The sequence below is a fragment of the Capra hircus genome, chromosome 20 (assembly GCF_001704415.2).
Source record: "Capra hircus breed San Clemente chromosome 20, ASM170441v1, whole genome shotgun sequence".
Taxonomy (NCBI): Eukaryota; Metazoa; Chordata; class Mammalia; order Artiodactyla; family Bovidae; genus Capra; species Capra hircus.
Genome location: NC_030827.1, coordinates 696543 through 718660, shown reverse-complemented (window position 1 = coordinate 718660; position 22118 = coordinate 696543). Strand labels below are relative to the sequence as shown.

Genomic DNA, 22118 nt, shown 5'->3' with positions numbered 1-22118 from the left:
CGCCCTTCATCGTGGCAGGACTGCTGGGTTCATCCAGTTCCACTTGCCCGCTGTCTAGAGGAGACTCGTCTGTGGCAGGGGTCACCCCCGATCTACAGTTCACACGTGAATCTCGAACCCCTGAAGCCAGTCTGGCCGAGGGCCACGGAGCCAGAGGACTGGGGTCAAAAGGCGCTGTGTCCCCTGCCGAGGGTGTGGGTGCCTGGGGCAGGACGTTCAGAACCCAGGATGGGAAGCTGGAACCTGGGATGGTGAATCTGAAAACGAATTTCTTCAGGGGAAAACAAAAAGAATGGAAGAACTTGGGCGACACAGGGAGACGCAGGCTGCTGCGTTTGCGCCGGGCTCGGGCTCCGAGGACAGCGGCAGACGCGGGAGCTCGGCGATCCGGGCGCCCGATGCGTGACGGGCTGCTTCCCGGGACTTCGTGCACAGAGACGAGCAGGCTCCGCCCGGAGAGTGTGAGAGGCTGGAAAAATAGTACTTTGACCTGAAGTAAGCATTTTACCCCTCAGGTCCAAATTTCAAGGGCTGTGAGGGAACTAACATTTAGCTAGGATATAAAAACAGAGTGAACTTGCCGGAAAGAGCAGTGCCAGTCCCAAGTTTGTTTCTGGGGCAAGGATTCCCATTGTTAATGTACTTTACCGACAAATCCTGGGAAAACCCTAGAAGGCTGGTTCTCTGCCCTGGTTCCTCCCAGCAGCTTCTTGATAAATCTATTCAACTTGAGGGTATCACCCCGGGGTGGTTTTCTCCCTTCTGCACTCAGAAGCTGTGTTCCACATTGTGTCAGCCCCCTGTGAGAAGTGGGTGACTTAGCCTTCGTTTTCTGATGCCACTGAAAAATTACTCAGTGCTTTTCAAAAGTCATTTCTGGGACTTCCTGGTGATTGAGAAGTTAAGACTTGACCTTCCAATGTGAGGGGTGCAGCGGGTTCAGTCCTTGGTTGGGGACCTAAGATCCCACCTGTCTTGCAGCCAAAAAAATCAAAACGTAAAACAGAAGTAATATTGTAACAAAATTGAATAAAGACCTTAAAAATGGTCTACATTAAAAAAAAAGTTTTAACAACAACAACAAAAATCACCTCTGTGACTAATGGGAAGAAATACTGTTTCTAAAAGGGTACACTTCAAGGAGATGAAGCAAAAGGAGCCTAACCCCTTATTGCTAACCCCAGAAGCAACCAGAAGCCTGAGAGAGCTGGACTTGTCTTATCTGCAATGTGCTCCACAAATCTCATAGGCACTGTGAGGGCGTCTGAGCTTGGTGGGGTCCCATGAGCAGTTTGGAAGAAGTTGATAGCACGTTTCATTCATATTTGTATTTTTTTTCCCCAAACTACTGTTCAGATCTCCAGTGCTTTGAAAGTTTCCTGTCTTAACTGTTCCAGACAGGAAGAAATTCATATTTGCATTCTCGACTTACTGCATTAAAATCAAATCTCATTCCTTGGATAGTATAACAACAAAATAAGGAAGTCCTCTTGTGAGGATCCAGAGGCTGGAATAATATTCTGCAGCCCTGAATGTCTGCTCACGAGGGGCGCATAGCAATCATCTATTTTATGTCTTTGACTGACAGGGAAATTTTAGCCTAGAGAAGTTAGACCACGACTCAGCAAGGTCAGAGATCCTTGTCATCTGCTTCCCAAGCGAATTGTTTTTATTTTCCCCACTAAACCACAGTGTCTTAGATAAAACTGTACTACTGGCAAATGAGAAAAAGAGAATCAGCGTGCCCCCCCTCACCCCACCCAGTACAGTGTTTCTTATCCTTAGTTCTGAAGTGGGAGCCATGTCCTTATTTCTTTTTTCTGGAATCAGGAGAGGAATTAGAAACCTCTTTGAGGCTGTGTGTGTATGTGTGTGTGTTCAGTCACTCAGTCATGTCCAACTCTGCGACCCCATGGACTGTAAACCACCAGGCTCCTCTGTCCATGGGATTTCCAGGCAAGAATACTGGAGAGGGTTGCCATTTCCTACTCCAAGGGATCTTCCTGACCCAGGGATCGAACCTGCATCTCCCGTGTCTCCTGCGTTGCAGGCAGATTCTTTACCTGCTAAGCCATCAGGCTGGGTATGGCCAGCTAAACGAAACCAGCCACAACAGAAAGTCAGAAACAGTGGCTCCAGACATAGATGCTTGTTGGATAACCTGGCTCTCACCCAAGTACCCAGGTGGGAACTGTCTCACAAGGACCCCTCTGGCTTCCGGCTCTTTCTCTCTTTGGTTTTTCTGGCCTCTTCTTTCTAATCCAAGTTTTTTGGGTTTATCCAGCTCAGTGAGCCCAGAGTCCTGTGGGAATTTGGAGCCCAGCAGGCAGGAAGATGACTCACCTTTGTCACCTGGCCTCCATCCTTACTCTGCCCGCAAACCTCGCCTGGGGGCTCCCACAGCCCACACAGACCAGACACCCAACCAGGGAAGGTTTTCTACTCTCTGCCTCAAAGGAAAGCCAAGGCCTCTTTTCCAGCCTTCTCAGAGAGGGAACCCAGAGAACCAGTCCCAAGAAGGGTGAAAACAAAGTGAGGAACTCGGCTTCTGAAATGCAAGCACAATCTACCGAGTTATCTATGCTGGCTACCCACGGAGAGGAGAGAGCAGTGGTGCGGAAAATACAAAATAGTAGCTAATCCCCCAACATTTTATATTTGCCTTGTGAATAGAGAAGGTGATTTTGGCCGTTTCCATCAAGTTTAGGATCCTCATTCTCTTGCTTAAACCGATTTTATTTTTTCCTAAGTGTAGAGTGACTGGTAGTGTGCCCAAAGCCAGCCAGGAGAGAGTTTTAAAATTTGCTGCAAATAATTCCCCAACCACCCATCCCACCCCTTGTTTCTTTCCATCTTTCTCATTGCTCTACAATTGCCAAGATGCTTGTTAGCTATATCAAGCCGAATTGGGTTTCCTGCCTGATCGTGCCTAATGTAAGACCTGGTCCTGTTTTCCCTGCCTTTCTCTGTGATGTTGTCACAGGAGAATTGCTCTCACAATAGGATGCCCTCATAAAGCTCCTCTTTTTAATTTTTTTGAATGTGAAATTCATATGACATGGAAGTCACCATATTAGAGTATGTGGTTCAGTAGCATTTAGTACACCCGCAATGTTGCACAGCGATCATTTTGATCTACAGCATTCTTCTTATCCCCCCAAAAGGACACCCTGTGCCCATTAAGCAGCCCCTCCCGTTCCTCCCTCACCCCCAGTCTCCAGCAGCTGTTAATCTGTTTGCTGTTTCTATAGATTACAGGTTCTGGATATTTCACATAAATGGAATCATGCAACATGGGTCCTTTTTCGTCTGACCCTTTGTTTTCAAGGTTCATCATGTTCTAGTGTGTATCAGGATCCATTCCTTTTAAATGACTGAATCATATTCCATTGTATGTATGTACCACAGTTTGTTTCTTCATTCATCCATTGGCTGTGTTTGAATTGTTTCTGCCTTTGAGCTATTATGAATAATCCTATGAACATTTGTGTACAAATTTTTGTTTGGACACTGTTTTCTGTTCTTTTAAGTATATCCCTCAGAGTCGAGTTGCTGGATCCTTGGGTAATTCTATGTTCAAACTTCTGAGAAACCATCACTGTCTTTCAGAGTGGCTGTACCATTTTACGTTCCCTCCAGCCACGTAGGAAGGTCCCCATTTCTCCACATCCTTGTCAGCACTTGCTTTCCATCTTTTTTGAGTCTAGTTATCCTAGTGGGTGTAAAGCAGTGTCTCATTGTGACCCCCTAGGGTTTTGCACCAGGTACTTCCTATGTGCCAGGTGCTGTGAAGAAGGTACAGTTGTGAGCAAGACAGATCTTGCCCCTGCTCTCCTGTTGCCAGTGAATCCAGGCATCCATTATTCATTACAAGTCCTAGTTTAGAAAAAGAAGCTGGCCTTTTCCTAGAGTATTTCAGTTCTGTGCATTTACTGAATTGAACGTAGTTATCAGCACTGCCCATGTTGCTGAGTTTTGATGCCCCTTTTTTCAACAGTTAATTACACAGACCTTGATATCCCCTTACACTGAGCTTACAAGACACATTTTAATTGGCTTCTGCTGCCACAAAGATACCTTTGAGGGATGCCTCGCTAATGGCCACTGACCCCGTACATCTGAGTACACGACCTGCTGAGGGCTACCTAGTTGTTTCAGGACCTGTGGCTTGTATACCTTTAGAAGACAGGCCTCACACTGGGCAAGGTCAGGCCCAGGAAAGACTGATTAAAATCTGTGTAATTGGCCACTTGCCTGGAGCAAGGAGAGCCATTTCTCTGGATATGCCTTGCCCCTGCTCAAGAAGCTCTATACTGTGCCAGCCTGGTCAGGAAGCTGCCCATCCGTCTCAGTAGGTGACCTGGAATGGCAGCAGTCTCCTTAGGGTGGAGATCCCTCCCCATTATTCCCAGAAACTGGAGCTAAAATCAGCCTGCTTTCCCCAATGCTGCTAAAAGTCAATTGTCCTGGGACTCCCAGATAATCTAACTCAGACACACACCGGGGAGGTGAGGGGACTGTACTGCCCTCACCTTCCATCTTCTGGGTCAGAATGCTTGCAAACCAGTGAAAGCAACTGGGACCCAGTGACATGCTAAGACCAACCTTGACATTTCTCACCAGCCTCTTTCTATGCAAAGATGAGTGAGTTAAGTCATAACAGGCTCCCTGTCCCTCCACACTAAAAGTCAGAGAGAGGTAGCATGTCATGTAGGATGAACCCTAAGGCTCCCAGGCAGGAAGGCAGGTATGAACCTGACTCTTTAATGCATTAGCTGAGTGGCTTTGAAAATCCTACATAACCTCTCTGAACCTTGGTTTCCTTCTGTGTTTACAGCTAGTCCTACTGATGTGAAATAAGTGATTTAATGGAGGTTTTGGAGAGCGTGGTTCATTTTGGCTGAGTTTGCACAGGAAGGTTTCATAGAGGATGTGAGCTTTGAGGAGGGCCTTGATGGAGGGGAAGGGATTTCCCGAACAGAGGAGAGGGAAAGAACCAGCATGAGTGAGTGCGTGGTACTCTTCCCTGGTGCATAGATGAGGTGGGCAGTGCCATGCTAAGAAGTTTGGGCCGTGTACAGAGAAGCAGCTTCGCCTGCAGTCATTGTGGGCGATCGACTGATCTGGATTCAAAGCCAAGCTGAGAGATGGAACTCTTCCTTAGTTGCCTTTTCTGTAAAATTAGAATACTAATGTTGTAAGACCCAACTTAATGAACATATTGAAGATGCTCAGCCCAATACTTAATGCCTAATAAATGTGAATATGTACTCTGTGCAACAATTATTGTGGTTGGATTGTTGTTGTAACAGTTTACAGCATAGGCTATAGGGAGTTGTTCAATATTTGTGTACAGATTAAGGAATATTAAAATGAAGAAATCATACCCCATATATGGTGGTATGGATTTCACTAGTTTGGGTGCTCCAGACGTTAGTTGATTGTTTAACTGCAAATGGCCACAAAAAAAAAAACAAACAGGGTTAAATTTTGTAATTACCCTTCTTAGTGGTTCATGCCTATGGGAGTTGTACATATGGATATCATTGTCCTGGTGAGAGAAAATTTTGTGTTGTCTTCCATGCAGGGTTTTGATGGCTTCTTGTATTTCAGTCTCATATCAGCCAGAGAAGTACAAAGAGCATGTGAGTCTGAACTGCTGCCCTCAGTCCAGAAAGAATATATTGAATATCTTAATAATAGATTCTTTGGTCTGGGATGGAAGAAGGGATAAAGAGATAAGCTCAAATCACAGCAGGATCTGAGTAAGATGAGCAGGAACTTTTTCTTTAAAAATCTCATAAGAAATTGACCTCAGGCTGCACATCTTCAGAGCTGAAAGAGCCTTTAGAGATTATGTGAGTCAAATTCTTATATTTAATATTATTTATTTCAAAGCAAAGAAAATTAAGCAAGGCCACATTTTCAGAGTGCATGCATTTCATCATTTTCATACTGGAAATTTCCTTTCAGGTTAAATGTTATCTCCATTTTACAGAAGAGGAAGTCAAGACTTGGGTGCATGGATGGTGCATAGTCGGTTCAGGCGTCTGTAACAAAAATGTCATAAACTGGGTGGCTTATAAATAGCAGAAGTGTGTTTCTCACAGTTCTACAGGCTGGTAAGTCCCAAATCAAGGTGCCAGCAGATTCTGTGCGAGCTAGGGGCCTGCTTCCTAAATAGCTGTCTTTTTGGTATAAGGTCACACAATGGAAGGGGCAAGGAAGCTTTCTAGGGCTTCTTTTATAAAGACATTTATCCCATCCATGAGGGTTCTGCCTTCATGTCCTAATTACCTCTCAAAGATCCCTCCTCCTGGTCTGTTTGGGGGATAAGCCTCAACGTATGAATTTGGTGGAAGGACACAGTTAGTCTATAGTATTCTGCCCCCGATCCCCCTAAATTCACATCCTTCTCACATGCTAAATACATTCATTCCATCCCAGTAGGTCCACACTCAGTCCAGCCTCAACTTAAAAGTCTGAAGTCCAGTGAAAGTGAAAGTCACTCAGTCGTGTCCAGCTCGCGGTGACCCCATGAATGATACAGTCCATGGAATTCTCCAGGCCAGAATACTGGAGTGGGTAGCCTTGCCCTTCTCCAGGGGATCTTCCCAACCCAGGGGCTGAACCCAGATTTCCCTCATTGCAGGCGGATTCTTTACCAGCTGAGCCACCAGGGCAGCCCAAGAATACTGGAGTGGGTAGCCTGTCCCTTCTCCAGCGGATCTTCCCAACCCAGGAATCAAACTGGGATCTAGAGTCTCCTCTAAATATCACCTAAATCAGATATGGGTGGGACTCGAGCTATTGGGTCATTCTGAGGCAACAGCTGTGACCCTGTGAAATCACGTATATATCTGCTTCCGAAACACAATGGTGGGACAGGTAGAGGACAGAGGGTCCCATTCCAAGAGGGAGAAACAGGACAGAAGAAAGGAGTGGCAAGTCCCAAGCAAATCCAAAACCTCGAGACTCAAGGCCCCCTGGGGCCGGTGTGACTCTTGGTATCCACATGCCAGAAATTTATAAGAGCCCTATCTTCCATTTTATGAAAAAGACGCATAGCAAATATTGAGAGTTCCCAGAAGTTAGTAGTTAATATGGGTTGGAATGGTGAATAAATTCAAGAAAGTTTTTTTAATTTCTACATGAGAGATCCATGTGATTTTTTTTAAAGGGAAACTAAGATCTTTTTGAAGTCTTAGGAAGCCACCCCTGCCCTCCTGTGACGGTGGCCAAGAGATCCTCAACTTCAGCCCAGAGGAGTGCTGCTTAGGACTCCCGTATTTGAATGAAAACCAGCATCCAGTCTGGGCTCCGACGCCTGCAGCCGCTTTGGGCTAAGAGAAATTCTCTGCTCTGGCCGCACTTACGGGTTGTATTCTTGCGGCTGAAATAAGTTTCTCTCTAGAATCCAAAGGGAAAATTTCCAAAACCCCCACAAGGATGAAAAAAATTTAAAAACTCACTACAGTTTGTACTGGTTGATTTAAAAAAAAGTCAAACACAGAGATGTGGGAGATAACTCTCAGGCCTGTTAACAGAAGCACATTTCATCTTTCCAGGTTCTAACTCCCTTTCCCCTCTGCCAGGGAGGAACCCCGGATGGTTATCACTCAAGAGTGTAACTAAGGAAACCGCAAACCTGCCCCCATCACTATGGAGACAGCCTTTTATTTGTTTGGCCTCTGAGTATTCATGACATCAGCAAGGATGCTTCTTACAGAGAAATTTTATCAATAATTCCTGATGGGTGAAGTTAAGAACCGCATTAGAATGTATCAGCCACTTTGAGGGCCCCCATTAGCCTGGTTGCAGGAGTGTTTAAAGGAGCAGCCTGTTTTACAGTAGCTGCAGTAAGGAGCCTTTTAGAGTTGATGTAACTGAAAGCTGAGTTTGTGAAACAACAGACATTATAAGATTTAAGTAAACTGGTGCTGAGAATAAATGTTCCAACAGAGTCAGCATCAGAGGTTTAATACAGTGCCTGGGACAGAAGAGTTTCCTAGAGCAGTCTCAGAAGTCTCCATACTTAAACAGGGAAGTTCCGGGCAAACGTTGTTAAGTCGCACATCGTAGCTCTAAAGTTCTTCAGTCTTCATATCAGGTGGACAGAAGAAAGGCTGGATTTGAAGCATGCCTCAAAACAAGAGAGCTCATTTTACAAACTATAGCCAAACTTCCTCTGTCCCTTGGTCTGCAAGTTGCTTAGAAAGGAAAGAAATTCTCTCATTGTGAATGGGGGGTATCTTTCTTTGATTTGCCCTTTGTCTGTTTGGTTTTGTTATTGTTTTCTTTATCTAGAAAAGCCAGAAATTTGTTTCTGAAACGTGTTCAAAATAAACGAGAGCTCAGCATCTTCCCGACAACCATCCTTCCTGCTAAATTAATTTGCAGGGATTTCTAACCACCCACCCCCACCCCCTACATTTTCCTGCACAAATTCATTTGCCAAATCCCCAACAAACTGGAAACTGTGTAAACACAGAAGTGGAGTTATTGATATTTCCCAGCGATGTGTAAAACACGCCTTTATTCTCCAAGGTCTGGCATGCTGCTTTGGTGCTAATCCATCATCTGGGTTTGCATTATTGCAGAGCTTGAGTTCGGGAGTATCTACTGGAGTGGATGCAGTTATTTTCCTGATGAGAAGTTGCATATGTCAAACAGCAAAATGATATATACTAAATAAAAGGTATTATGCTAGCCATGTGGCCAAGTATGCATAACAATACTTGGCATAACAGATTTATGCTTCAGTTTTTAACTACATTCTAGGCAGAATGTTCTGATCAGAGAGCTTAATTAACCTAAGACTGTGTCCTTTGCAAAGTGGGTTTGGTTGATTGAGGTTTGGGAATGCTGACAATCACCTAATTATCTAAATTACTCTGTACATATGACTGATGCAGGCACATTGAATTTCAGAGGTCAATACCACTTACTTTACCTGTTTTATAATACACTTTTGCATTTATATGTATACAATAGGGAGACAGGACATGTAATTATCATGTAGGAAAAATAGGCACAAAGTTGTCAGTTCTATATATAGGAATCTCTGTGGATACATAAATAATTCATAGATCAGTAAACAAATCTATATGCATGTATTCTTGGGTCTGGTGGACAAGTGTACAAAATGCGCAGAATAATAGATAAACCTCCTTTTGCTCATTTGAAATGTTGTTTTAATGCAGAATTACAGTAGCTCCTTAATGATGAGAGGCAGTGACAATTCATTAGCAGACTGTGGCTTGGATCAAGTGTTCGATTTGCCTACAGAGTGTGACCAGTGTTCAATTATATGAAGTGTCTGCATTTCTTTTGAACGCATTTTTTTTCCTTTTGCCAGTTAAAATAACCTTGAGCTTTAGTTTTTTTTCTTTTGAAGACCCTAGCCAGCAGAAGACAAATACTTCTATAATATGTTTTTCAATAATGATTTTTTTAGAATGTTAAACTGTCATATAAAACAACCTTCAGAAATGCCACTAGGTTTCTCGTTTTCTTCTTAAAGGACAATTGAATCCTGGGGAGGAAAAGAATAGCCAGTCAAAGCTGCTTCATGTTTTGTCTTCTGGATTGTTTTTAGAAAACAGGGGTTTCCCAGGGTTTTTCTTTTCTTTTCTTTTTCATAGTTGCAAAATTCTATTTCTCCTTGGTGTAGAAAAAGAAATACCCTTTGAATATGTATATATTGGACCATATCTATTTCATCAAAAAAAATGTAAGTTAGTTTAGTTTTTAGAATTCTCTTATACATTTTAAGATAGTTGAAATGTAAGCACCACAGGTAACCTTCCAGATACTTTCAAAGGGTATCTCACACTTCATTCTCTATCCCAATCCCTAATACAGTGTGAACATCTAATAATACTCAGTTGCTCTAATAGGATCTTTAACTATAAGTTCGTTAGCTGGATTCCGAGACCACAGACTCGCTTTGAATTTCTTCTGAGGCTTCCCTTGCGAATTTCGTGCAGAAGTCCTTCCGTTTCTTTATTTCACACATTTCATGTAGATAGTTTTGCTTGGAAATTACCAAACTGTTTAACTGCAGAGGGTGCTAAACTTCAGCTACTTTTCCCATTTAGCATCAGAAGGACTGCAGCAACTCTAGCTGCAGTCCTAGAGCAAGGCACTGCAGCTGGATTTGAGGCCCAGACCGGCAGTGCCCTGAGGCTAAGTTTAACCATCCCCGGGCTGAGATGCTGGGTCCCCAGAACATTTGGATGAGAGGTGAACATCTGGGTAGGTGTACTCTGGTGTATAGAGTGTAGACACTGCATCTAGATAACTAGTTGGGAATTCTTTTCTTCCAGCTCTCCAAAAACCTGTTTCTGGAGATTTCTACTTTCAAGGTATTCCTCACAGAGTCTCAAATGTATCATTGAAATCATGAAATTTTCTTTCTTCTCTTGTTGTGTGATGGTGGTGGTGGAGAGATAGGTAGATGGTTCAAAATTGTAATCAGTTTTTTAAAAACCCTTTTAAAAGGATTTGGATATGCTTCTTTTCATTTTTGAGCCACAAAAATATTTTCCATCCTGCTTCAATTATGAAATTTGAAATTGCAATCGAAAGAGATGAATTGTGATAATACTATACTTACAAATGGGAATTCTTACAAAAGCCCACTCTCCCTGTCTGCTGTTTGTGGAGATTAAGTCCTCACTCATGCTGACTTTCCTTTCTGACTTGTTTATATTCTCAGAGTATAAAACTACAGTAGTCAGAAAGCTCCTCTTGGGGTGTCTGCCTTTAGTTCTTGTCTGAGGATTCCTTTCTAAATGGACTTTGGTGTCATTTTAGCAACTCACATTGTTTGCCAAAATCGGAGCTGCCAAGGGAAATTAGAGCAGTTAATTTAATGCCATGAATGTTTGGGGGCTTCTTGCCTGATTCACAGGTGGGAGAGTGTAAATCACATTGAGTATTCTGTATAAAGCAGAGGACAGTAAGAGCCGCCTCCATCCGCTGCCTTCCTGCCCCTCATCCTCACTCTGCACCTGTGGAAATCTCCCTTCACCCCAAGCAGACTCCCCAGAAACTCGCTAGTGGAGATGTGTGAGGCAGAAAGGCCGCCTCTCACCATGGCTCCTGAAGGACCTCTCCATTGTCTTTGCTAGTGATGGGGCCACAGGGCTGCAGCCAGAACCGTGTGGCTTGTGGCTTTGAGCTCAGCCCTGCCACAGTGGCACTGAAAGGACTCTTCTACAACCATAGGTGACAGCTGTGAAGCCCCTGGCACTAGGCTGGGCACTGGGGTCGGTTATTTTGTGTGGCAGGCAGTCAGGGTCCTTAGCAGAGCCAGACTCACCTCCCACTGCCGAGGCAGAAGAGAAAGAGAGCCGCCAGGTGCTTTCAGACGGCCAGGTTCTCAGTGCTCCCATTCCCGGTCTTTCTTTTGCACCTGATTCTTGAGTAAACAGTGTGTAGAGGGGATGCTTGGCTTTCTGATTTGTCCTTAAGAGAATCTTTGAATGAGTCTTCAAAGGCACAATATGGACCTTTGACCAGAAAGCTTAGAACACATGTCGGCAGCCTCTGTCCACCCCTGAAAGCAAACTGCTAAGTCAGATATTTTGTCTTTAGCTCTGTGTGCCTAATTTTGCTTCTCTCCCAATACCCACAGAAAGATGCTACATTTGCGTTTATTTCACCTCCCTTCTGTGCTTCAGGACTAAGTTGTATGTGTCTGAGACGTAGTTTAGAAGGAAAATGACAGCTTGTTGGGACCAAGCATGTATTTACTTTGTTTTAGGGATCTAGCTTATTTGCAGGAAATATACGAATTGATTGCCGATAATTAATGAGCATATCATGAACACTCTGAGGCTCAGTGCCATGCAGATGTGATTGTTGGGAAGTGCATAACTCGGGTTTACATTTGCCTGACAAGACCCTCGCAGGCATTTACCCCGTAGACTTTCAAAATGAACAATACATCTTGGGAAGAACTCTTGAATACCAAGGCGGGGATACTGTTTATCTGTGACTAGAACGAAAGGAGACCATCTAGATTATAATAAATGTCTTCTAGAAAAGCACATTTCAGCATAAATATTTTAAATTTTGATACATTTCATGGGTTCCAAGACACTCCATAAAATATACCCACAGAGATGCTTATATTAAAGTTCAGTTTTCCCCATTAGTAATACACAACAGGGTGTCAACTTTGTGCCACCCACTGAAAACTATTTAAACAGCATGTAATTGATAGTGTACTAGACATCTCTGCTTTTAGCCTTAGAATGAGCAGGGCCCTCTCAGCAACCCTTGGCCGCCACTGCTCTGTATCCTGAGTGGCACAGTCCTGCTGGGAGACTGAAGAGTGGATTTTTAAAATCTTTTGCACATATCCTTTCCTTTCCCTCTACTCTTTCTCATTTCTTTCACCCACTTCTCTTTTTTTCTCCTTTCCAAGAGTTTTTTCCTCCCCTGAACGTTACATTCTTTCCATGTAAAATCCTGTACATTTAGAGTATTCTGGTTGGTTTCCGGCACTCTCGTAAAGAAAAGGAATAGAAAACGCTTCCAAAATCCAGCAAATAAACAATATTCTAATAGCCAGGACCTCTCTAACCTGTCTATACAAAAGCAGGTGCGCCACAAACTGCCATCTCTCTGCACTGCCCCAGACTTCCCGATTTGATGATTTAGAGACTTTTCTACTTAGGTGGATGGTCCCGTTTTTGCCGAATTCAGCACGTTCATTAAACAGTTTCTTGGAGCCAAATGCCAACTCCACTGATTTCTGCTTGGTAAGGTTTGGTGGCCTTGTAGCAGGGCAGGAGTTGTTGATTCATCGACCCTTAAACAGATGATAAATCTGGAAGTTGGGCAGTAGTACTAGACTGCCTTAATAGAACTTCTGCGGGGAATCAGTGGCTCCAACACTTACGGGAAATCTACAAAAAGGCCAGCCTCTAAACTCTCGTTAAGAAAGGCTCGGGAAGAACCTGGGGTAGCAGGAACTACTCAGAGATGACACATGAGTCGGCGTCAGCAAGGACTTTGAACGCTAGATGTGGAATTCATCGACTTACGGAGGGGTTCTGCTTCTTGAGACCCCCATTTCTTGCTGCTTCTTTCGTTCTAAATGCCTAGTGTCTTGTATCATGAGCATCTTTTGAGATGATTCAGTTCCTCATGGGACCGCAGCAGAGCCCATCTGCTCTGATGCACTCCATCACTTTGATTGTACATATTTCATTCATGTGCATTTATGCCATCCTACATCTATATATTTTTTTCAATGATAACAGGATTATAATTGTAATTCCACCTTCCTTCAGCAGAGTATAAAATACTCCAAGAGGGCTACCAAAGGCAGCTCTGACATGTCTTCTGCAGAGAGTTGTCTTGGCGCAAGACAAGCTCAAGTTGCAGGTATAAATTCCAGCAGCCGGAGAACCCTCCACCTGAGAGGACTGATTCTGTCTGAGACAAAAGAGAGAAATAGGAATCTAGACAAGAGTTTGTCACTACAGCCGTACTTCTTTCTACCGCTCCTCCTCCAAAGACCGTGGTGTGTTCCACACACAAAATTTAAGACAGTATGGTGATAATCACTATTTTCTGTATAAAACAGTTTTTAATTAAATGAGATTTTTAATATATATAATAGATGATATTTAAGTTGTCGTGTGGTCGTGATCAATCTCCTGACTTACACATCAGGCATATTTTGATTTGAGAGAGCGGTATCTATTTGTTATCGCTCAACTAGAATAACCTTAGTCCCCAACTGGAATGTATATTAGTCAAGGCGTCTTTTTAAAAGACAGGATTTTCATGCTCAAGAGATGGAAAGGGAAGTAAGAAAAAAAGTCCCCAAATAGGTGTGTTTAATTCTCCCCAATTTAAATTTAAGTGGTACATCTTTAAAGCGATAACGATAGTCCTTTTTTCCCCCCGTCAGGAACGCTTCCATCAATGAGTTTCTTTAATGTCGATGATGCTTGATGCAGTTTGAGGGAATCTGTATTTAGTCAGAGGCTGCTTCAATAGAATGACCTACCAGATGGGCCCCATAACAAAGCACAGAGGCATCAAACCACCACAGACATTTGGTGCTTAGAATAATAAAAAGACTATAAAATTAGATTAGTTGAGTCTAATTTGGAATTGGTATATTCCCCATGCACCCTCACTGCTCTTGGGCAGATAAAGCCTAAAGATTTAGCACTGTGTCAGAGCGGAAGACTGCAACTTCCAGTAAAAGGGAGACAGGGAGAGGGAGCGAGGGGGAAGAAAGCATTCTGGGAGGTCACCGAGGGCAGAGCAGTGACCTCCAATGATTTACAGGCCTTTAGCTTAATGAAATTGTTTCAGTGACATGACGGTAAGAGCTCGTAATGGATTGGATGCCCTAATGTAATGAAATTACTCCCTTCTGCCTAAAAAAAAAAATGCGCAATTAATATTTACTGAGACCTGACAGCCTCTGGTGCGCTCGACTGTGTAGTTCCCTCAGACAGTCAGAGAGGAGAGACAGCAGCGTGGCAGACAGGCTGGCTCTGCACGAGCTCCTGGCGGGCGAGCAGAGCCGCGAGGGTGGAGGGGCCGGCGCTCGGGGACCGGGGACGCCCAGCCGGCTCACGCAGGGCCCCCGCTCAGCCCTTCATGCTCTCCCCTTGCTTTTCCACAGGCAACTGGACAACAACCACATCAGCTGCATTGAAGATGGAGCCTTCCGAGCGCTGCGTGACTTGGAGATCCTGTGAGTTGATTCTGCGATCGCTGCCTGGTGTGCATGTGTGTGTGTGTGTGTGTGTGTGTGTGTGTGTGTGTGGCTGTCCGGGTGAGGAGGAGACAGGGGGAGTGTGTGGGCCCGGGGGTCTGTGTGGATGCGTTTCTGTGTCTTTTGCTGCAGTGCTATTAAAATTGGGAACTGGGAGATCCCTCCGGCTCACCTTGGTCAAAGTGTTTGCGGGCAGCAAAGTGTGATTTCTCACCTCCCACGAACTGGGGTTCCTGTTAATTAAGTCTCGATTGAGTCCTTTCTCCCCCGATGCTCCCACGATATTTGTTGCTGGGTGAAACAGATGGGCTAGAGTGGACCCCCAGTGCCTGCCGGAGCATTCGGGGAGCATCTGAGTGTGGGCTTAGAGAGCAGGTTACAGGTCTGGGAGATGAGGAGGAGCTAGTGCTGCGGGGTCGAGGCTGGAATCACCCAGAATCAGAACGGGACCTTGGCACAGAACCAGGCAGAATGCCAGACAGCTAGTAAAGTCCAGTCATGGCCGTGGCTCCTGGGATCCCATCTCAGGTTTAAATCCAAACTTTGAGCAGTAACCTTAAAGTGACAGGGGCTGGGAGGTGAGGAAGAAGATGAGAGGAGATGAACCCCTCCCCGGAAGACCACCGTATACCCTGTCTAGGAAAAACGTGTAGCTGTCTTCACGTGTTCTGGATTTTCATATGGGTCTAGCTAAGGAAACCTGATTTCCAGGGGGAGAGTCAGCTAGGAGTCATCCCCGGGTCATTCCGACTAAAATTGGATTGTGTAAGAAAACCTTTTGATTGTTCTCCCCCACCCCAAACTACACCTCCAGCTGTCTCTGATTCGGGGAAACCTGAAGAGGACGGTGGCCAAGCCTAGCAGAACTTGCGCTGGGAGATGTGTGATTCAGCCCCAGCGTGGCCCCTCGATTAGCTGTGTGACCTTGGGCAAGTGCCGTCTGTGTTCGGAGCCTCAGTTTTGTCATTTGGAAAATGAAGGGGGTGGTTGCTGTATCGTGGAAGGGCTTCCCCTTTCCAATTTCTGTAATTGCTTGCTTCTAAAAATAATCTTGATGGTACAGTTCTAGCCAGAATGATAAGGGCAGGGTACACTCCCCTGGAAATTAAAAAAAAGAAAAAATTACATGGCCACCAGGTTACGTATCTCTGACTTCCAGAAGAATGAATAGATGTCAAACAAATGAATGAATGAGTACATTGGAATGTCCCTTTGTCCACAGGGGGAGGCCCACCTTCCTTTTCACCTGGCCCCACAGATAGCAACAGTGGGTTGGAGACATCCTCACCACACTGTGTGAAAGGAAGGTGATTCCAAGAGGAATCACGGGAAATCAAGGGGATGCTGATGCTGCAAGCTGCTGGAAATCGGATGAAAGCCGAGAATCCCCGGTACAGAAAAGGCAGGACCCACAGCCAGGAGGTTGGTCAGGTTGTCATTCCTAAGATGGATGGTCTCTCCTCACCCAAACTCTGACCCCGGAAGCAGCACCAATTGCGTGTCTGCTTGGGAAAGGATGCCAGCCCAAATTTAGTAACCCAGGACTCCTCTTATCAAGAGGCTGGAGCTGAGAAGGGTAGGCGTGATTTTCCCTGACTGCAAAAAACGCCTCTGTAGAAAGGGCTGCTGGGAGCATGTCATCTTCTTCTTGAGAAGGATGAGAAAATTCCCCGGGAAGGGACCAAGAAATGGAAGTCGCTAGCTGCCACAAAGCAGATGTGGTGACCTGACGGTCCACACGTTAGTGCTCTCGGCTTGGCGGGGTGTCATCTGGCCTCACCAGGAGTGCCGCTGCGGGGAGTGAGAAGCTATAGTCAGACACCCTGGGTGTGGAGTCCTGGGTGTGGCGGCCCCTTGGCTAGGTTATTCTACTGCTGTTTCCTTAACTTTAAGAGACGCCCTCTATACTACATAGGATTTCTAGTAGTCAGTCATGCCTGACTCTTTGCGACCCCACGGACTGTAGCCCACCAGGCTCCTCTGTCCATGGAATTCTCCAGGCAAGAATATTGGAGTGGGTAGCCGTTCCCTTCTCCAGGGGATCTTCCCAACCCAGGGGTCAAACCCAGGTCTCCTGAATTGCAGGCAGATCCTTTACCATCTGAGTCACCTGGGGTCCCCTCCACTTCCCTAACTTTCTCCCCACCATGCCCTCATCTTCATCAAACCCCTGTCCAGGACAGAACTGAACTGTCCTCTCTACTCTGATTTTATATATATATATAAAATACATTCATGTATATAATGCATATATATTTTTAATCCAGATACACCACAACTTGAAGCTAAAAAACTCACTATGAAAAACAAAAGTTCTCTCTCCCCATCATTGTAAAGAGCTCACAGGATCTGATTAGTTTATCTTCTCAATTCTAAACAAAGCTAGATCAATAGCTTTGTTTTAAAGACACTCTCATTTGGCTTCACATGGCTAAGTACTTAAAATTAATCATAATCAGGTATTCCATGGGTTTTTAATTTCCAGCAGAGGCACACAGCTTTGGAACCATCCATCTTCATGGTGAGCATAGTGAAATTGGCTGGAGCTGATATCTCCATTTAAAGACCCTCCCTGCCCCACCCCCAGACCTTCCAAATCTCATCTTCACATTGACATTTTGTAATATTTCTCTGTAATCACAACTTAGGCACTATAAAGAAACTTGACAATAAAGTATTAATAATAAATAGGAGCTAAGTGAGGGCATCATATATTAACTTAATAAATCCTTCAGAGAGAGACCGAGACTTCAGGGGGAGGGGGAGGAAAATGCAAAACACACTCTCCCCACAAAGGTCATCTCTAAGTATCTAAAGCTTTTAAAGTCTGCAAATCAAGAAGACAAAGTATAGAGACTTCCCTGGCAGTCTAGTGGTTAAGACTCTGCACTCCCACTGGATGGAGCATGGGTTCAATCCCTGGCTGGGGAGAGAAGTTTCCACATGCCACATGGTGTGGGAAAAAAAGGAGACAAGATATAGTATTTCATGTGTGTTTTCTCTCTGACATGAGGCAGAATAAAGTATAAAGTAAGGAAAGTCCCCATTACCTCAAAGAAATCTCTCTTAAAATCAACTCAAGTTTAGGGACAAAAACTAGTACTGAAAATATTTCACACAGGATCACCCTGTTATTCCACCCTTTCTATGGATGGGAATGCCATAAAACTTCTTTCCATCCAGGCTGAGGTTGGTTGCACTGAACATGACGGGTGAGTCTAGGCAGGAACCCCTAGCGGTGAGGAGTAAGGGACTGTACAAGCTTTTGGAAAGACTGAAATCTGTCCACCTCAACCTCATTTTTGACTCATGCCCAATGGGGGATGTCCGGCGCAGAGTGTGGCACACAAAGAGAGCCACCACCCTCTCTTTTTCAGGCAGCCAGAAAAGGGAGTGAGAAGGAACGCATAGTATGGGCAAAACTCCAGAGAAGGAACCCTAAGGCAAGTGATGATAGCTGGCGTTCAGTCTGCAGTTACTGGTGGTTGTGGACTAGCTGCTCAGTCGTGTCCGACTCTGTGCGACCCGTGGACTGTAGCCCGCCAGGCTCCTCTGTCCATGGGATTCTCCGGGCAAGAGTACCTGAGTGGGTCACCGTTTCCTTCTCCAGAGGATCTTCCTGGCCCAAAGATCGAACCCGCGACTCCTGCATTGGGTTCTTTACTGCTGAGCCGCCTGGGAGCGGCACTGGAAGTGGTGCTTTTAGACCCATTCTCTCTCTGCATTCTCACCACCCCTCCGTGAAACTTACCGGCGCCTTCTTTTTCACAGACGATGCCTATTTCAGAGAAGCCAAGTAACTGCCTAGCTAGCAAGCAGCAGAATGTGTGTTACTAAGGCTCCCGGGTGTGGGCCCCGCTGAGGCAGGGCCAGCGTGTGCCTCAGGGTGGTCTGAACTGGCCCCGAGAGCTGGTCTCGGCGAGCTCCCAGGGCCTCAGGGTCCTGCTGAGAACTCGGGAGCCTCCCACAGCTTCTGAGATTGTCGTTCCCTTTACCCAGGGATGGGTCCCCATAAAGCTGAAGGTAACTCAACTTCACAGGGGAAAGAAATCAGCCTGCTTTTCCACTGACTTACATTTGAGTCCCAGAGACAACTTCTCCTCACTGCTGGGTGTCACCGATCGATTTTGGCACTTGCTGCTGCTCTGTTTCTTAGTTGAGGGACCTCACTTTCTGTTACCTCGCTTTCAGACGCCTTCTGTTACCCAGATCATAGACTGTTAATTTCTGCGGGTTTGTACACTTGGCGGTTCACGTCCTCGGTTTTCGGTTTTCTCTGGGGAAGGTGTGTGTAAACCACGGTCAAGTATGCCAAGACTGCATTTCCCTGGCTGGCCAGGAATCATTTCTGGAGGGACTCTGAGCCTGGGTTTCTAGGCCCCGCCAGCTAGGTTGAGGACAGCTAGGCATGTCACCAGTTTTACCAGGCTCTTCTCAGCCATACATGCCATCTTATTAAAAAAAAAAAAAAAATCAGAAAAAATATTGAATGGAAAAAAAAATGAGTGGGGGAAAATGAAACAAAAAACAACCTAGCTAATCAAATATTTGAATTTTTTTTTCAATAGTAATGTGGGAGAAAAGATTCTCAGACATTGTCTCCTAGCCAGAAGACAAACGTAGCCGATCAGAAGTTTGGTAGATATGCTGCCAAAATGCTAGGAAAGCATCCCCAAGACACTTTGAGTGAGTGGTCTGCCCTTGATAAAGCACTTGTACTGGCCAAATCTCACGTCGATCTGACAGGTTTTTCGATAACCAGTGTATGCCGTCTTGAAAGCCTCGCTCGCCTTTCTGTCACTTACCAATTTTGGAAGTTCAGTGATATCATCATAGGCTGGCTCTGCAAAGACCTTCACTGTCTCCAGGATGACCTCTTACTGTTGAGATAAGGCACAGGGAGGCCGAGAGCAGGGTCAGGACTAGAGTGAGGCCCACGCCTTCTAACATTTTTACCCTGGGCACCCCGCTTCCCTCCCCCTAGTCCTAGCCCTCACCTTGGCTTGTCCAGGGCAACAGCAAGTTAGCAGTAGCAGAGGACTCTAACCTGGGTCTCCAGACCCCTGATTCCATGTTCTTTGCCCCCAGTGGACACCCCCAGGCAATTCAGCTATACAGAAGAAATCCTCTGGTAAGTCTGGGGATCCTAAGCACAGTTGTCTTTTCAAAACCTATTGTTAAATGTTTCATGTTATGTAGCAGGTTGAAGTGAAAAGTAAAAGTGTTAGTCGCTCAGTCATATCTGACTCTTTGTGACCACATGGACTATAGTCTCGTCTGTCCATGGAAGTCTCCAGGCAAGAATGCTTGAGTGGGTTGCCCTTTCCTTCTCCAGGGGAATCTTCCTAACCCAGAGATCGAACCTGGGTCTCCTGCATTGCAGGCAGATTCTTTACCATCTGAGCCACAGGGAAGCCCCATTTAGCAGAGCTGAAAGCAGAATCATTCTCTGAGTTTATCATGGACTGAAGTTTGCCTTCCCACAATCTGCTAATCAACTCTCTTGAAACCAAAGGTTGCAAACTAGATGACGCTACATTTTGGTAACAAATGAGGTTTTCTTTTTCATCCTAAGAGTGTTTTTACCATTTTAAATTAGCATTTCATATTGAAAATTGATGCAATTTTTTGTAAAAGTCCAGAATTCCAGCTTTGGACTTCAGTGAAGCAGAAGCATTGGCAACTCTGGCCTGGACATGTGACAATCAGTTGAGACTGAAAAGCACATACCCTCCTTAGATGGGGTGTGTATAGCCTCCACTTTCCTGTCGACCTCCCCCCATTTCAGTTACCTCCCAGCCCAGGCAGCCCCTGCTTTAATCCATCCAAAAAGCAAGGATATGTGCCAGCATTGTACCAGATGCCAAGGACAGTAAAGCTTTAAATGAGCAGGAGCTTTGGTGGATCAAACTCTAAAGGTGAGAGCTTATCAGAATTATTGATCAGACAAGCACAGACAGAGCTAAGTGATGGGGAGTCCAGGACTCCCAGACTGACCAAGGGCACCTCGGAAACCATCTGGGATGCCTCATGCCTCATCTGCTGGGAAGTCCTTCTCAGGAGTTGAACTTGCTTCCAGATTCCTTTTGATTGTAAAGCAGTTGTAATTGGGTTTATACAGGCTTCTCAGGTGCCACTAGTGGTAAAGTACCTGCCTGCCAATGCAGGAGGCATAAGAGATGTGAGTTCAATCCCTGGGTCAAGAATATCCCCGAAGGAACACACGGCCATCCACTCCAGTATTCTTGCCTGGAGAATCCCATGGACAGGAGAGCCTGGTGTGCTATAGTCCACAGGGTCGCAAAGAGTTGGACACGACTGAAGAAGCAACCTCGCATGCGCATGTGCACATAGGATGAGAAGCAAGAGAGGAGAACCTCCCACTCTATTTCTTGCTCCCTAGAGCCCAGCGTCAGCCCAGGTAATGAGCTCCCGCTAGAGAAAAGAGAGTCTTTTAGCCTGGGTAATGAGCTCCCTTAAAAAAACAGAGTTAATGCAATGATGGGAATTAAGCAGACTTTTAGTGTAGTTCTACTTCAGCCACCTCTGGGCAAATATGACGTGGCCTGACCCTGAGCCCTACTTGTAGATACAGAAAGAAAGTCCTTTTTTGATATAAGAAGAAGACAGTAAAAGAAATGGACAGTAGTCCTGATACTGAGGTCAGGATGTGCTCACTCTCCTAGCAGAGGGGGGTGGTCCTGGCTGAGGGGTGCTGGGCACTGGGTGTTGGAACGTTTATGGACATGGTTGGTCCAACTCAGAAAACCCAGAGCTTAATGGAAGTGGTGGTGTGTCCTCCACTTCCAATGAGCTTCCTCTGGGTGTGGAACCAGATGCTCTGATTAACGAATAATAATAATCTGCTGATACATTGTATAATGAAAGGATATCATAGGAATTATTAGGCATTATAGCTGCTATAATTACTGATAGTCGGCATGTTCTAACACCTGCTACCTTCCAGGCACTGTGATAAAACATTATAATGCAGCATCTTACATAACCCCTCTCTACAGCCTTCCGAGGTAGATCTTGGTAATCTCCTCATTTTACCAGTGAGGAAACTGAGGCTTAGAGAAGTTGAACAGCTTGTCCCAGGGTGATGTGAACAAGTACAAGAAGGGAATTATTCTTCCAGTATCAAATCCCCTGCACTTAACTGTTCTACTACACACAAGAAATTAGAATTAAAAAATACATCCCAGAGCACACATACAAGAGAAACAGTTACGTGCATTCGTGAGGTTATTCTCTGTAGCCCAGAATAATTCAGGAACTGCAGACTTTCTTTTTGAGAAGCTGACTCCTAGCGTGCTCAGATCCAAACCTATGACATCAGTTTATTCAGCACCACATCGCA

General features: G+C 45.2%; 1 protein-coding gene across 1 annotated transcript in view; it reads left to right on the top strand.

Annotated features, from left to right (window-relative positions):
- Positions 1-22118, top strand: part of SLIT3 (slit guidance ligand 3) — a 719548-nt gene that overhangs the window by 507141 nt on the left and 190289 nt on the right. Inside the window, exon 6 of the mRNA XM_018065519.1 lies at positions 14663-14734. Coding sequence (XP_017921008.1) covers positions 14663-14734 — 72 coding nt within the window. The remainder of the gene's footprint in view (positions 1-14662; positions 14735-22118) is intronic.